At 39.7% G+C, this 16,082-nt stretch overlaps 1 protein-coding gene across 1 annotated transcript in view; it reads right to left on the bottom strand.

Moving 5' to 3' along the window:
* The window catches only part of LOC120634295 (probable sodium/potassium/calcium exchanger CG1090), a 50,295-nt gene that overhangs the window by 17,763 nt on the left and 16,450 nt on the right, over positions 1-16,082 (bottom strand). Inside the window, exons 2-8 of the mRNA XM_039904786.1 lie at positions 8,583-8,760; positions 6,750-6,883; positions 6,194-6,304; positions 4,863-5,004; positions 4,560-4,670; positions 3,914-4,091; positions 2,582-2,728 (exon numbers count right to left, since the gene is read on the bottom strand). Of these exons, the coding sequence (XP_039760720.1) occupies positions 2,582-2,728; positions 3,914-4,091; positions 4,560-4,670; positions 4,863-5,004; positions 6,194-6,304; positions 6,750-6,883; positions 8,583-8,760 (1,001 nt within the window). The remainder of the gene's footprint in view (positions 1-2,581; positions 2,729-3,913; positions 4,092-4,559; positions 4,671-4,862; positions 5,005-6,193; positions 6,305-6,749; positions 6,884-8,582; positions 8,761-16,082) is intronic.

Raw genomic sequence — 16,082 nt, 5'->3', positions numbered from 1 at the left:
CCGCTTCTGTGGAACATTGGGTACGACTGGGTGTTGCGCGGAGTTAACCTGCAAGGTGTTGAAGTGACGTGTTATGCAGACGACACCCTTGTTACTGCTCGCGGTAAAAATTTTAGGGAGGCGCGGGTGCTGGCCACTGCTGGAGTTGCTCAAGTCGTTGCACGGATTCGGCGGCTAGGTCTGGAGGTTGCTCTTAATAAATCCGAGGCTCTGTGTTTTCACGGGCCAAGGAAAGCACCTCCGGCTGGCTCGGATCTCGTGGTGGGAGGTGTTTCCATCGCTGTAGAGTCGACGATGAAGTACCTGGGACTCGTCCTCGACAGTCGATGGAAGTTCGATAAGCACTTCCAGTGCCTTGCCCCCAAGGTAATAAGAGCCGCTGGGGCGCTATGCCGACTTCTCCCTAATACGAGTGGGCCAAACGCTGGCTGTCGTCGCCTTTATACAGGGGTAGTGCGGTCAATGGCCTTGTATGGGGCGCCCATCTGGGTAGACTCCCTGACTGCCCGTAATCGAGCTCTGCTGCGGAGGCCGCAGCGGGTTATGGCAGCTAGGGAAGCGAGAGCGTATCGCACCATCTCCTGCGAGGCAGCCTGCGCAATGGCCGGGACACCTCCATGGGACCTAGATGCTGAAGTTCTGGCATACGTATACCAGCGTAGAGTAGCTGTCCGGATACGAGGGGAACACCCTTCATTAGAAAGGATCGCAATGTGGCGGCGAACAGCACAGGCAGAGCTATTCCGCCAGTGGCAAGGAAGGCTTGAGGCACCCAGCGCGGGCCAACGAACTATTGAGGCCATCCGGCCTGTTCTCCAGCAGTGGGTGAAAAGGAAGCACGGAACACTCACTTTCCATCTTGCACAGGTCCTTTCAGGGCACGGTTGCTTCGGAAGGTACTTGTTCAAGGTGGCTGGTAGAGAGCCTACTGAGGTGTGTCATGAGTGTGGCTGTGCCACAGATACAGCACAGCATACATTGGCTGACTGCCCCAAATGGGCGGAGTCACGCAAGGCACTCGTAGCTACGGTTGGGCAGGACCTTTCTCTACCAGCCGTGGTTAGGGCCATGGTAGGAAGTGACAGGTCATGGGAAGCAGTGGTCTCCTTCTGTGAGGATGTGATGGTGCAGAAGGAGTTGGCCGAGCGGTTGAGAGAGGACGATGTAGACTCTAATCCGCTCCGCCGCAGAAGAGTCGGGCGTAGACAGTTGGCGCACAACCGACGTCTGCCCCCTTGAGAAGGACCTCCGGGTGATAGATACGGGGATTCTGTCGCCCGTCGGAGTTTGGTCCTCGAGTTGAAAGGCATACCCCGTGTTCCTGGTTTGCCTTCGGTGGTGTTCAGCAGTATCTGAAGTTGTTACAGGGAAGTGCCTGCCTCAGTAGGCACCGCTGACTGGGTTGTGGTTGTGTGCGAAAGCGTTCCCATGACCCAGTTACCAGGCGATGAGTTGGAACACCGTGGGGTTTTAGTCGGTAAGAGTCCGGCATAACCACTGCGCCTCCCCGTGGTGTAGTGGTATCCATGAGGATTTCCCCACGAAAAAAAAAAAAAAAAAAAAAAAAAAAAAAAAAAAGTGTCGTGCATGGAGGGTATGCATAGGGTATGCAGATATAAAATGAAGAAAATCTCCAGTACGTGTTATAAAAAATTTAAGGATAGGCATTGTAAGAGTAAAAAAAAAACCTACCAACAACATTCTGGAAATTTATATTATCTGTAATTTGACGGCCGAGTGGCGCAGTGGGCAGCGACCCTGCTGTCTGAGTCCAAGGTCGTGGGTTCGATTCCCACTACTGAAAAATTTTTGTGTGATGATCATTAATGTTTTTCAGTGTCTGGGTGTTTTTGTATATTAAGTATTTATGTGTATTATATTCATAAAAAAATATTCATTAGCTATGTTAGTACCCATAACACATGCTACGCTTACTTTGGGGCTAGACGGCGATGTGTGTATTGTCGTAGTATATTTATTTATTTAATTTATTTGGTTTGGCCCGGTTGGAGGCTTCGGCCGTGGTTAGTTGCCACCACACCAACAAAGACGTACCAGCTAAGCAATTTGGCGTTCCGGGGCGATTCCGTGTAGAGACCGAGGGGTAGGTACCTAATGGGTTTCGATATTCCTCTAACAAATTAGGTTATCGTTTTAAACTGTATCAACACATACCACCAGGTGAGGTTGCAGTAAAGTGAAAGAAAATAAAATTTTGCTGATCCGTTTGAACCCACAATGTGCAATTTAATAAAAAAACCCTTTTTATATTTGGGTACGTACAAACATCATCATCAGAAAAAAGGAATTTGATTTTTTTCCCTTGTATACTTCTGTCTGCCGCGTAGACACCAAGGAATATTTTTAATATAAGTGCCATACGCTCCCTCATGCTCGGGTACGTAGAAACGGATTAGGGGTAAGGTTTAAATATAACTGCCATACCAACAGGTTAGCCAGTAACCGAACGGAATAAATCGCGAACTAGGAAACTCTGTATCGCAGACAAATTCCAAAAAGAAATATGTAAAAACCGCGCCACACCAATAGCGTAAAAAAATGTTGGTTTCGAAATAAGTACTTGTAAGTAACGAGTGCCGCTTGCTCCTCCCTCGACGGCAGTTTGAACGGCAGAGGCAGCGTGAGGGCCCACCGCTCCAACGCGTTGTTGAAGCGAAGCGCCACGCAGTACACCCCGTACATGATCAGCATGAACAGGGCTTCGGGCCTGTAGACAAAACACGTTCGTTCATTACCCTCAAGTTCCTATTAAACAGTCAAAAATCCCTCAGTGCCAGATAACCAAAGTCTTCGAACAGTGCGTGTTGCCAGTGATGACCTATGGCTCTGAAACATGGTTGCTAACTATGGGCCTCATAAGAAGACTCCAGACGGCGATGGAGAGAGCTATGCTTGGAGTATCTCTACGTGATCAAATCGGAAATCGGACATACTCGTAGCTCAACGAGTCGCGAAGCTAAAGTGGCGATGGTTTTCCAATTAACATCAAACATTTTTTGGTCCGTCATATAACAAAAAAAAGACCCCAATGCATAAGTGACGTTTGACAACAGTGATTGCAAGATTTACGCCTGTGGCAAGGCTCCCGCGAGATACGTAATCACCCTGCCGGTTTGTGGGCTGTACTATTAATATGTTCTTAAATGTATACACTTGACTGTATATAACAACTATAATCGCCATTAGGTCATTGCAATGTAGACACTTTGTATGTAATTTACGCAACAAAAGTGAAATCGATGTGCCTTTGTGCGGGAGACGTGCAATGCGACTAAGGGAATATAAAAGAGTACGGGCAGCAGCATGCTCTGTGCTACAACTACCATCTACTGCGATCACCAACCCGAATGCCCAGCGTGGTGGTTACGGGAAAACCCTCCCATTGGGAGAGGCCTTTAAACCCGTTTTCGCGTAACATAGGCATCGAAATTTTTTCACCAACTCTTAAATAAAAATAAAATAAATAAAGAAGGCTGTATTTCTAAAACGTATTACAATTATATTTTTAAATACAGTTTTTTTATTTTTATATTTCTCTTTTAATTTACGTTTAAGTCGCCTCTACGGCGTAGGCCTCCCCCAAGTCTCGCCAAAGCTTTCTGTCGCGAGCATTTCGCATACAATCCGTCCACATCTCTGATGGATAATATTTCGCCACCTCTTTTCGTTTCTTGTTACCCATTCAGTCAGTTTCTGAGGACATCTCTGTGGTTGCAACCGGTAAACATGTCCTGCCCAATTCCATTTCAAAATTCTTATCCTTTTCGTTACATCTGCAAGTTTTGTTATCTTTCGAATCTTTTTATCACCAACTCTTAGGTAACAGCTATTGGTGAACGGTTTATGTGTGCTATTTGAATAAAGAAATGTTGGACTTTGACTTTTGACTTACCAGGATACGTATCCGTTAGCGATAGTGCACAGCATGACCAGTATGGAGACGGCGTAGAAGAAGCAATCCCTACAGAGCGGCCACCAGTTGAGGTGAGACACAGTGCCGGCGCACAGCGCACACACCGATATCACGAACATTATGTTAAACACCGCTGAGCCGATTACACCAGACACACCTGCAAGACAACAATCCATTCGGTTTCTATCCGTTTTCCTAATAATTAGGTTGCCAAGAACAGATCGCTACTATGCGATAAAGCCGCTTCTTGTATTCTACTTTTAAGATTAGGTTACGTAAAGACTTTATTCTCCAAAGAACACACTAGCAAGAGAACTCAAAACTAATTACATATTTTTTTTATTATTTGAATTAGTGACTCTTATTTTTAATTCTTAGCAATGTAAAATTAAAAAAAAAAAACACTAATATAAATTTATGAAAAAAAAGCACTCCTCCGCTTAAAGGACTTTTAAGTACCCAAGCAACCGGTGTTGTTGAATGAGGAACCTCCTCACAATTCTCACAATTCTCTTGATCCAGACAGAGCGAAAGCTTTTTACGATTTTGATCTTTTCGCGAGATGAAGCTTCTCGCGAGAAAACCATATACGGAATCCATTAGTAAGATTATTATTAATACTGACCAATGTCGTCCTGCGCACAGAAGACGCCGATTACAACAGTGGCGAGCTCCGGAGCTGAACTGCCCGCCGCCATGAATGTTGCACCCGCTACATCCGGCGCGAGTTGCAACTCTTGAATTAAAAAAAAACATTAGCCAATAAGTCTGTTACCCTGGTAGCCACTTCACACCTTTTCATTAGAACAGAGCTGTGCTTGACCTCTACCTCACCTGTTAAGTGAAATACAATATATATAAAGGTATATTCATTCATTAATTAATTCATTCAACTATACCATTAAGTAAGTTCTAACTAAGAGCTTACCTTCACAAATTCTGTCTAAACTAGAGACAAAATATTCATCGCACACGATCGCCAGGCCGATAAACGTGAACACCGCGACCAGGATGTGGAGTATCAGGCCACCATGTTTCCTCGCTGTTTGACCCATCAGAGGCCGTGGAAACTGAAAATTACGTATTTATATGGTATATATATATATATTGATAGTATCCTAAATAAGTAAATAAAATTATATTTATGCAAAAAAATTAACAATGTACAACGTGTTAAAGAAAACAAACAGGCTTTAAACCGAAATGAAAACCTAATAGTTTTTGAGTAAACCACTGCCATAGTTTTTACTGAAATAAATCACACACAGCCCTTACATCATATGCAAAATTAAAATCTTTATTAGGTGCGCATCGCGTAGCGTAGGTACTATGCTCGTTTCGGTGCTTTCAAAATATTAAATCAAAAAAATGCTTCTTTTGATTTAATATTTTTACAGGGATTCCTTATGAAATATACTAATGAATCCTTCAACATTATTTCGTAATTTGGTGACAACTGTTGTCGTGAAACAAATATTATGTCTAAAGTGCTGTTAGGTTTAAAGACATTCTGAAAACAAACAGTTTCATTCAATGACAAATTCAATTAACATAAATAAGTGGTAATATATTATATAGTTTGTGTGTGATACAAAACTACTAACAGTACCATACGTACATTCTAGTAGCACGATAAACTAATAACAGTTTTAAGTAAATAAATAAACTTGGCGCGTTCATAAGAATTTTAAACAATTTTTTTTAGATTATTTTGAAATGATTCAAAATATTTCTCGCAAAAAATCTCCTGTTGTATACCTGTTGCATAGTAGTGATCTCTAAACCTGTATAGTTTTACTGCTATATATGTAGGTCATTGTAATTGCATTTGTTATTCATAACAGTGATCCTGTCGCTACTGGACAGCGGAGGAGATCGAGTTCCGAGCCATGTGTCATATAAATTCTTTTCTTTTTATTCCACTACTAAATTAGCCCTTGATGCCAATCTCACCTGGTAAGTTATGATGCAGTTTAACATGGTAGCTGGTTAACCTGGTAGGGAGTATGGCAGATGAATTAAACTCATAACCCTAAACGGTTTCTATGCGACATTGCACCAGAACGCTAAATCGTTTAGCGGCAAATCTTTGTCAGAAGGGTGGTAACTAGCCACGGCGGAAGCCTGCCATCAGCCCAGACCAAATATCGGGACTTCAAACTTAAAAAGCTGCACCAGAGAGGTAGTAAAAAGTTGTGGCTCCTGAATTAACACAAACTGCCACGACAAGTTGCGAAATTGCAATCGATTTGAAAATACCTGTTCTATAGCTGGAGGAGTGCAGTTTCGAAGAGGATGAACGGTAGGAATGGCGTCTTCTTCTTCTTCCTCTATTTTCTCAGTCTCGCGGATAACTGCTGTTTCTTGTCCCTTTTTATCAAAATCATTTTTATCAGTTTTGTGTTTGAACCCAATGAACGTACTCAGAAACAAAAGTTGGTGTATTCATCATTATAAATCCTTTACGGGTCCAAAAACGGGTCTCGTCTCAGAATGACAAGGGTTAAGGCCTTCCACGCTGGCCAAGTGCGGATTGCTAGACTTTACACGCCTTTGGAAACTTTATGGAAAACTCAAGCAAGCATCTTTCCTCACGTTGTTTTCCCCTTACCATTAAAGAAATTAATATTTCAGTTGCTTTAATTAACACACATAGCTCCTAACAGTTAAAGCTTTCCTCCAAAGGAGGGCCGAACGTCTGAACAGTAGGCTATCACAACTAAGAATATAATATAATTAAGAGTCTATGTTCTTAAGGCTACTGATTATAAACAGTATTTTTAATATTAATTTGACATTATTCAGTTATGCTTACATCTTCATAACCAGCGTCTTTTTGTTTCTTCTTCTCTCCTTCTTCTGGCTCTATTTCGAATCCTTTCATAGATTTCTTGCCATCTGCTGCGTTCGCGCTCTCCTCTTTTGTGGCAATCGGAGTGACATCGGATTCTACAAATTAGTAATGGTCTCATTAGTGCAGTTAATCTTATATCTTTAAACTAGCAATTCTTGTATATATATAATTGGAATCTCGGAATCGGCTCCAACGATTTTCATGATATTTAGTATATAGGGGGTTTCGGGGCCGATCTAGCTAGGATTCATTTTTAGAAAATATCATTTTATTTGTGTTTTCTGGTAATAACCGATTTGGTGCAGACGAAGTTGCACGGGTCAGCTAGTGAATAAGTTAAACAACGTTATAGCGAGTTTTTATGTAGTAGTAGTTATGTCTTGTGATAGAGCTCGTCCAGGAACGGGCTATCGACTTGCGCTTATTTTTGGCGCCAAGCAGCATTACTGTGTTCCAGTATGAAGATAGTGTGGTTGTTGGTGAAATACAAGAACATGAGGCTACGCCTCAGGTTTATGGGCACAGAGCGGCATTTTATAGGACGTGTTCCTTAAGTGTCCTGCGAAGTGTTGCTTTGTGTTTTCCACTCACTTCGCTTGCTTCGTCAATAATATTTAAAAAAGGAAAAAACATATAGCTAAAAAAACAGCTTAGAAAGAAACTGTTTTTAATCCTGGATAATTTCTGTTGTTAACTTAACTTTTTGTTTAATTGAACATAACAAAAAAGTAAGTTTATCAACAGAAGTAAACAAAGAGTATATATAAATGTGCTTATTTTTGGCGCCAAACAGCATTACTGTGTTCCAGTATGAAGAGAGTGTGGTTGTTGGTGAAATACAAGAACATGAGGGCTACGCCTGAGGTTTATGGGCACAGAGCGGCATTTTATAGGTCGTGTTCCTTGATGGCCTGCGAAGTGTTGCTTTGTGTTTTCCACTCACTTCGCTTGCTTCGTCAATAATATTTAAAAAAAAAAAATAATGTATAGCAAAAAAAACCTGTTGTCTGCCTTTCGGTATTCTATAGGATATATTTCGGAGAGTGTGCTCAAGAACTATTTGATCTAGTTCCCCCCTCGCCTTTTTACCATCAAACCGCGAGGCACCGTAAGGATCTGCATACCTACGTGATCGATATACCGCGGCACAGCTTAGAAAGGAACTGTCTTTATTCCTGGATTATTTCTTCTTTAACAAAAAAGTAAGTTTATCAACAGAAGTAAACAAAGAGAATATATAAATAAAAAAAAATACACTAACAGAACTGATAAACACGAGTAAAATATAAGCTTAAGTTTTTCATGGACATTCTGATTATTCAACTTGAATACTCATCGACGTCCGATTTGCGCAGTGGGCAGCTTTCTAAGTCCAATGCCTTGGGTTCGATTCCCACAACTGGAAAATTTTGTCAGTGTCTGGGTTTTTATACGTATACTAGCTGACCCCAGCGCCATCTGTCGGGCTGATTTGTGAATCTCAACCATCCAGGGTGCCACCCAAACGCATACCGGAAATTCATTCAAATTGGTCCAGCCGTCTAGGAGGAGTTCAGTGACATACACACGCACACAAGAAATATATATATATATATATATATATATATATAAGTATTTGTGTATATCATTCATAAAATATTCATCAGTCATCTTAGTACCCATATCACAAGCTACGCTTAATTTGGGGCTAGATGGCTATGTGTGTGCTGTCGTTGTATATTTATTATTAGTTAATTTATCATTGGTAATAACCTATCGGGCCAATTACCAACTAGTTCTCTACAAAAAGGTTACCTTTTATTGAATTTGTAGTTTTGGTGTTTTCTGGCACGTGCGGTATGGTGGGCTCGGGTAGTTTGTCCGGGTTCTCAGCCGGCTCTGACGGGTTGCTCATCACCGCTTGGAATACGGAGTAAGCGATCATGACCACCGAAAGTGTCAGCCATCGGTGCCTTCGAGGCTTCCGCATTTTCTGTAACAACAAATATTACTAAGGTAAGAGAAATCATCATCATCCAAACAACCCATTACCGGCCGACTACAGAGCACAGGTCTCCCCCCACAGTGAGAAGGGGTTAAGGCCGTAGTCAACCATGCTGGTCCAGTGCGGATTGGTGGACAACACACACCTTTGAGAATATTATGGAGAACTTGCAGGCATGCAGGTTTCCTCACGATGTTTTCCTTCACCATCGAAGAAAGTGATATATTTATTACTTAAAGCGGACGTAACTTTAAAAAGTTAGAGATGCGTGCTGGCATTCGAACTCGGCCCTTCGAAATTGAAGTCAAGCTTCTACCCACTGGGCTATCGAGATTGTCAACAAGTCATCCAGTCTAATGGAAGAAGTATGTATTGTGGTGCCAGAGCCCGATCGTGTAAGCAGTTGTAAGTATAACTTAGGTACAACTTGGGCTTGCAGAGCTAGAGTTTGTGCTTGGGCCAAAGACACGTTAACTCTATTTAATGGCGCAGTGGACAGCGACCCTGCTTTCTTAGTCCAAGGCCGTGGGTTCGATTCCCACAACTGGAAAATGTTTGTATGATGAACATGAATGCTTTTCAGTGTCTGGGTATAGTATATTATAAGTATTTACGTGTATTATTTTCATAAAGATATCCATGAGCTATCTTAGTACCCATAACACAAGCTATGCTTACTTCGGGGCTAGAGGGCGATGTGTGTATTGTCGTAGTATATTTATTTATTTAATGTAAATTGTAAGCTCACTTAACCTTTTCCGCATTGTGTCGATTACGTAAATACGCCAAATTGAAAAGTGGTCTTAGAAGCGTTGTAGCAGAAAACTCTCAGCAGATCAGATTAAAGTCGATTTAAAAATGTCTTGATAGGAATTTTTAATTATGATTTATGTTATTTTATTGATCATAAACTTTCATTGCCTGTCACTTTTGATGTTTTTTAATTAAAGATTTTGATAGTTTGTCAAGGTTTAATGTAGTCTTGACCGTCTTGACAACAGGTCTTGACGTAGATTATAGCTGATGTGAGAACAATGTATTGTTCATTGTTCTTATGAAGTTCTCAGATTATTTGATATCCTCTTTTGTTGCTTTTATCCCATTTTGTTTGCGTAAATATTTAAACATAATATTAACGCTCCTGTAATTCTAAACCAGTAGTTTCTATGTCCTCTTTGTACCTTAGCTATTGTATACGTCAATGGATAATGTATATCCTTTTTGTCTGATTTGTGTGGTTGATCCGAGGTATCTTCTTTGTTTACAGAGGTGTTATCTTTTCTTACACCCGAATTGATAGAAACTGCATTTGAAATAATTTGCACTCCATCAACATTCAACATATTTCTTGTTTGTATATTCATTGACTGTAGATAATATTTAATAAAGGTTTAAAAACGGATTATTCTGCAATTCATTAAATAAGTCAGAAGTAGGTAAATAAAAAAAGTACGATAAACCTACAATTTTTTTTAGCCCGTTGATTTAATATCGGATCGGGTCACTATAAATTCAATTCCAAAAGCACTATTGAAAGATGCTCTTAGCAAATGTTGAATAATCTCTGCTAATATTTTCTTGTTTGTGAGCAATGCAAAATGAATTTTCCAAGATATATTAGTAGTTTAATATCTTTGAAAATTTATCTTGAAATTTGCCTGGTTAAATATTTCCACTGAACTATAATAAGAAAATAAAGCGGTGACAGCCTAGTGGGTGGGATCTCTGCTTAACTTTTGGGGGCCCGATTTCAAATTCCGGCACGTACCTGTAACTTTATAAGTTATGCGCGTTTTAAGAATTAAATAACACTTGCTTTAAATGGCGAAGGAAAACATCGTGTATTATGAAAGTTAAGCTTAATTTGCTATACTCCGCGAATTGCAGGAGAATCTGTATGGTGTAATGTATAATTACTTCAATCTGTGTACTCCACACCAAACAGATCCTCGGCAATTTTTAAGAACAATTATTCATTGTAAAGTCAACATCTCCCAAAAATGTCGACCTCACTGGTGTTCGCTGTATTTTATATTTGCATGTCCCGGGTTCGAAATTATTATAATTTCTGAATTTCCTCTGGTCTGGTTTCGTGGCTTCCGCTAGTTACCCCCCTACCGATAGAGACGTGCCGCTATGCGATTAAGCGGTCCAGTACGATGTGTAGAAACCGATTAGTCCGTAACAGGTTAGCCTGATATCTTAGACTGCATCATAACTTACCCCCAGGTGAGATTACATTCAAGGGCTAACTTGTAGTGGGATTGGAAAAAAACCAACAAGTCATTCTTATAGGTAACTTATGGCGTTCAATATATGAAGGCCAGGTTGCCAAGATAAATCTTGTACTATGCTCTCTTAGTAGCTGATCCAGATTAAAATCGAACAAGATATTCATAAAGTTTACTAGCAACCAAGTCAAACTGAATACTTATTGGATCAATATTCATACGAAACTAGGGGACTTAGGAATCGATCGCAATACTCCAATAACCTATTTTATTGGCAGTAAAATCTCAGAGCTTTGTTGGCACCCTTTTTATATTACGCGATGAACTTGAAAAGAGGGTTTAACAGTTAACACAAAACGTCTGTAAAAATATATTAAATCAATACTTGCGCGTTTTTTTACTTGTTTTACAAGTTATGCTTTTATGTAAGAATCGAGCAGTTACATATACTTAGACGCCACCTTTTAAGCGTGTGATATTTAGTTTTTTAAATTAAAAAACGCACATAACTCTGAAAAGTTAGACTCGGTCCCTCCGAGAGGAAAGCCGAAACCTTAGCCACTAGGCTATCACCATGGCAGTAAGTACCTGCTAAGATATACTGCAAAGTTATAAATAAACTTTCAGTACACAAACAATTCCTACCCAGATTTCGTTTATCATGTTAAGGTAATTCTATTTGCAGAGCAGATAAGCTGCCCCGCGGGACAGTTTCGAGTTGGGAACCTTTTAAAGCTTTCCCCTGTTATTTTGCAATGTAAACGAGAATATTATATTACCAAGAGATTAAATACATATCGTAAGGGCAGCGCGCTTAGAATTTTAGTATTAATTTAATATGCCTAATAAGAGTATTTCTTTATTTTTAACTGAAAGCCAAAACACCCGTTTATAACATGAAATATTGAAGGATTTTCGTAAAGCAATTACGAACAATTATTTTTTTCTTTTTTAACCAAATGTTCAAATTCAAAGTTGAATAATAAACTTGAAAAATTTAGACTATCTTAGAACCTTTTTTCTCCAAAAAATCTCACATTGTACATCTAATGTTCAATAGTACAATAGCACGTCTAATTTTGATCAAAGAATATTATTTAATTTTTTAAGTATAGCGCTATAGGTTGTCTTTCATTCAATCAGGAAGCCTTTTATATATATTGATAACCATGACACGATTCACCTAATCCGATACGAGGGTACGACATAATCAGTTTAGGTTTGAGAAACTGATTGATAGTATTTACGCGTATAAGCGTAATCTGACTTATAGGTATGTTATGTAAAGCCTGACCAGGAAATTAAAAAACTGATCTTCGAAAACGCCATAATTCCACGGCAATACATTTGACTGAGCAAGTGTATGCAAAAAAATTGGTTTTTCTTTTGTTGGTCAGGTTTACGTTTTTTTTCACTCGACAGAAATACAAGAATATGTAGACAATAGACATATTAAATTCCGTAAGAACGAAATCTTGGCCGTATATTATTCATGAAAATAACCATCATTCATCGTAGTACCCATAACGCAAGCAACGCTTCCTTTGTGGCTAGTTTGCGATGTGTGTATCGCCGTAGTACATTTATTTATTTATTATTTAAAATGCCATGATGGTGTTATGTTTCGAAATGCGAAAGAAACTTTACGGTTGCGAGCGTTCGAAATCTTATACTAAAGGTAAAGGCCTCAGTTTATTCACGGTCGCGGACTGAATATTTCAATAACCGTGGAAGTTGGTGTAGTCCCGGGGCGGGAGTTAATGCTGAAATGCCCCGCGGGACTTAAATCAAGGTTCGAGGTAATATTACAACGTAAATGGCTAATAATTATGCTAAAGATGAGACCTACTTACAATGTAAATGGATATTTATGGTAAAGAGCTTTTTTTGTTTATCCGCTAGATGCCGTCGAATTCGTTGACCTCGAATACTATAAAATGTGCATTGTAAGTATAATGCCCATTTAAGTAACGCCTAAACAAAGAAGATTCCTAGGTATACATTTAACTTTCACCAATCGATTTTCACTGGGCAACTCAAATAATCTATTTTATCTATGGTTCTTGTCACAAGGTGTGGTATTTTGTGTTTGTATTATCATATTTTTTCTTTTTCGTATGGATTTAAGATTATTAAAAAAACGAATTTTTATTTCAGCTGGCAAGTGTCAATTGACGAGTCCCGTTAACTTTACGATCCGGCGTATTGGTGTCGTAAGTTAAGACGGTACCTAACGTCGTTAGACATCACATAAAGAGTTCTCGAAACGTTTTTCTTCTCTAGGAATCACCGAAATCCTCATTAATCCAATCAAGGCGATCCGATTAAGGCCATTCCAAGGTTTAGTGAAAACGGGGAAGTGTTTTTTCTGTTTCATCTAAGATCAAAGCGTTTTAAGGAATTAAAATATCACTTGCTTCAACGGGGAAGGAAAACATCGTTTGGAAACCTGCATGCTGAAGAGTTCTCCATAATGTTCTCAAAGGCCTGTAGAGTCCACTGATTCGCACTGGACCAGCGTGGTAGACTACGGCCATTATTGTGGGAGGAGACCCGTGCCACTGGACCAGTATTTATTATTTATGGTTCATTATTTTGGCTTTCTTGGCTTCAAGATAGATATATGCTGTCGCAGACTTTTACTTTCCCCGGGCGAGCTCTGTCTCAAATCAGTTACTACTACCAAGAAAATTCCCTTGCCCACAATAGTAGGAGAAGCCGGTGCACGGCACCCTCCTAAAGATTAGCTAGTCTAAGATTAACGGATTAGTATCTGGTGTTTAGCAATAATTTTCATGACGTTCAGACATTTAGCGAAGCCTGGAAAGTGCACCGTTTGACTGCCATTTGGCTCTAACGCGACCTTAGATCAAGCTTGTACCATACTAATAAACATATATCCCAGAGCTTCCCCACCTGGGCGCCGTATTAAATACAGAGGTCTGTGTACTTCAAAAAACTTAAGAAAAATAATAATTTGATAGTCTTGGTGCAGCGGTGTTGCGGCTCGTCCCCACACTTTGATAAGTTGTGTGGAGTTCACCAAGCTCAGCCATCCCATTGTTGGGGTAATTTTTTTTTTAATTTTTCTATTTCATAATGAGGATGTTTACGCGGCTATCTTCCTAAGTATCTATCTATTTTAACTAGCTAAGTTAGGGCCCGGGAACCGTGACATAGGAGCAGTCGTTACTTTGCGGAGTTCCATGATATACAATGAAAATTAAGCTTAATTTACTATACTCCGCGTAAAGTAGGAGAACCTGTGTGGTTTAAAGATTAAGAAATTACACCACACAGAAACACCAGTTTTTCGCGGAATATAGCAAATTAAGCTTAATTTTCATTGTATAACTATCGGAATAATAAAGGTCGATTAAACCCTCGCCACGTTTATAAAGAAGAGGTTTAAGGATTACACGCGCTATAACTTGGTTGCACTTACTTAATGTCATAAGTCACTTGATAAACGACTAAGACACCGGGAGGTATCTTTGCATCGTTCGAGTCCATGTAGGACTGAGCTGCATCGATAATGCAGTCGTATTTATACCAAATACCCACCAACTCAATGATCATGACGATCATAAATATCTGGCAAATATGAAGTTATAGTTATCAAAAGTTAAATTATTTACCCACTTTATAAATTTACTGTAACACACTATTTATTTGCGATAAAAAACAGAATACCCGCGTCAGATTGTTCGCATTTTCTGTTGGAATGCGTTTGGAGACTTCGTAGCTTTAGTTCTTACTTAACGAATAAAGTTATCATCATCTCACTGCAATGAAAACCATCAATTGTATAAGCCCAGAACAGCGCTAAAATGGATGGGAAAAGATTTAGGTTACACTAGCGGATGCCAGCCGACTTCTGATTTCCCATGGGATTAAGGAATTTTGCTTCTCTGCCTATACCCGCCTACGTAAAGCAAGCTACGAAAGCTTTAACATGTGAAGCTTTGAAACACGTGTTTCGTATTGATTAACTTTTTTTTTATTTTAATAAAAGTTAGCTCTTAGCTGCAATCTATCTTGGTGGTAAGTGATGAGGCAGTCTAAGATGGTAGCGGGATAATCTGTTAGGTAGTTTGGTAGTCATACCCCTAATCGGTTTCTACGCGACAGAACACTAAATCGCTTAGCGGCACGTCTCTGTCTGTTGGGTGGTAACTAGCCACGGCCAAAGCCTCCCACCAGACCAGACCAGAGAAAATTCAGAAATTATAAATTCCCTAACTGCCCTGCCGGGAATCAAACCCTGGACCTCCTCATTAAATTAACAGCGCTCATCGAATGCATGCGTACCATCCTAATCCTAATAATACTACAAATGCGAAAGTTTGTGAGGATGTATGTATGGTTGGATGTATGTGTGTACGTTTCAACTAAAATAATGGCAACTTACTAACTCAGTAAACATCGTAGAATAATCGTAGGTACAAAGCTAGACACGATGATTAAAATAATCATCAGATCTTTTCTACCTTCTCGATTGACACATACGCGGACGAAGTCACGAGGGTTCGCTAGTAAATAAATAATATATTATAACAGTCCCACAAGGTCTCTATGTGGGTTGCCCATAATCACTAGGCTGGTCAGACGGGTTGGTAATATTTTTTTAATTTTTTTTATTCTATTTTTTAAAGGCTTTTACAGAACAGCGGCATGTCAGCCCTGTTGTAACCTAATAAACATTAACTTTACATTTTATCAGCAAATAATCTAAACAAGTGGCACGCCTCGATGGAGTCTGGTCTTCCTAATAGGTTATGAAACACGCCAACGTGCAACTTGTTTAGATTTAAAGATGCAATTAACTGGTTCCTAACTACGTCATAACGAGCACATTCCATCAGCAAATGATGCACATCATCTGTTACACCACATGTGTCACAGTTGGGAGAGGTTGGTAATATTTGTAAATGATTATTAAATAAATACGAGTATACTACGACAATACACACATCGCCATCTAGTCCCAAAGCAAGCGTAGCTTGTGTTATGGGCACTCAGATGACTGATGAATTATTTTATGATTAATATACATACATACTTAAAAAATACAGGTAA

The sequence above is a fragment of the Pararge aegeria genome, chromosome 23 (assembly GCF_905163445.1).
Source record: "Pararge aegeria chromosome 23, ilParAegt1.1, whole genome shotgun sequence".
Classification (NCBI taxonomy): domain Eukaryota; kingdom Metazoa; phylum Arthropoda; class Insecta; order Lepidoptera; family Nymphalidae; genus Pararge; species Pararge aegeria.
The sequence above is the reverse complement of the archived record's forward strand: the minus strand, read 5'-3'. Positions and strand labels throughout refer to the sequence as shown.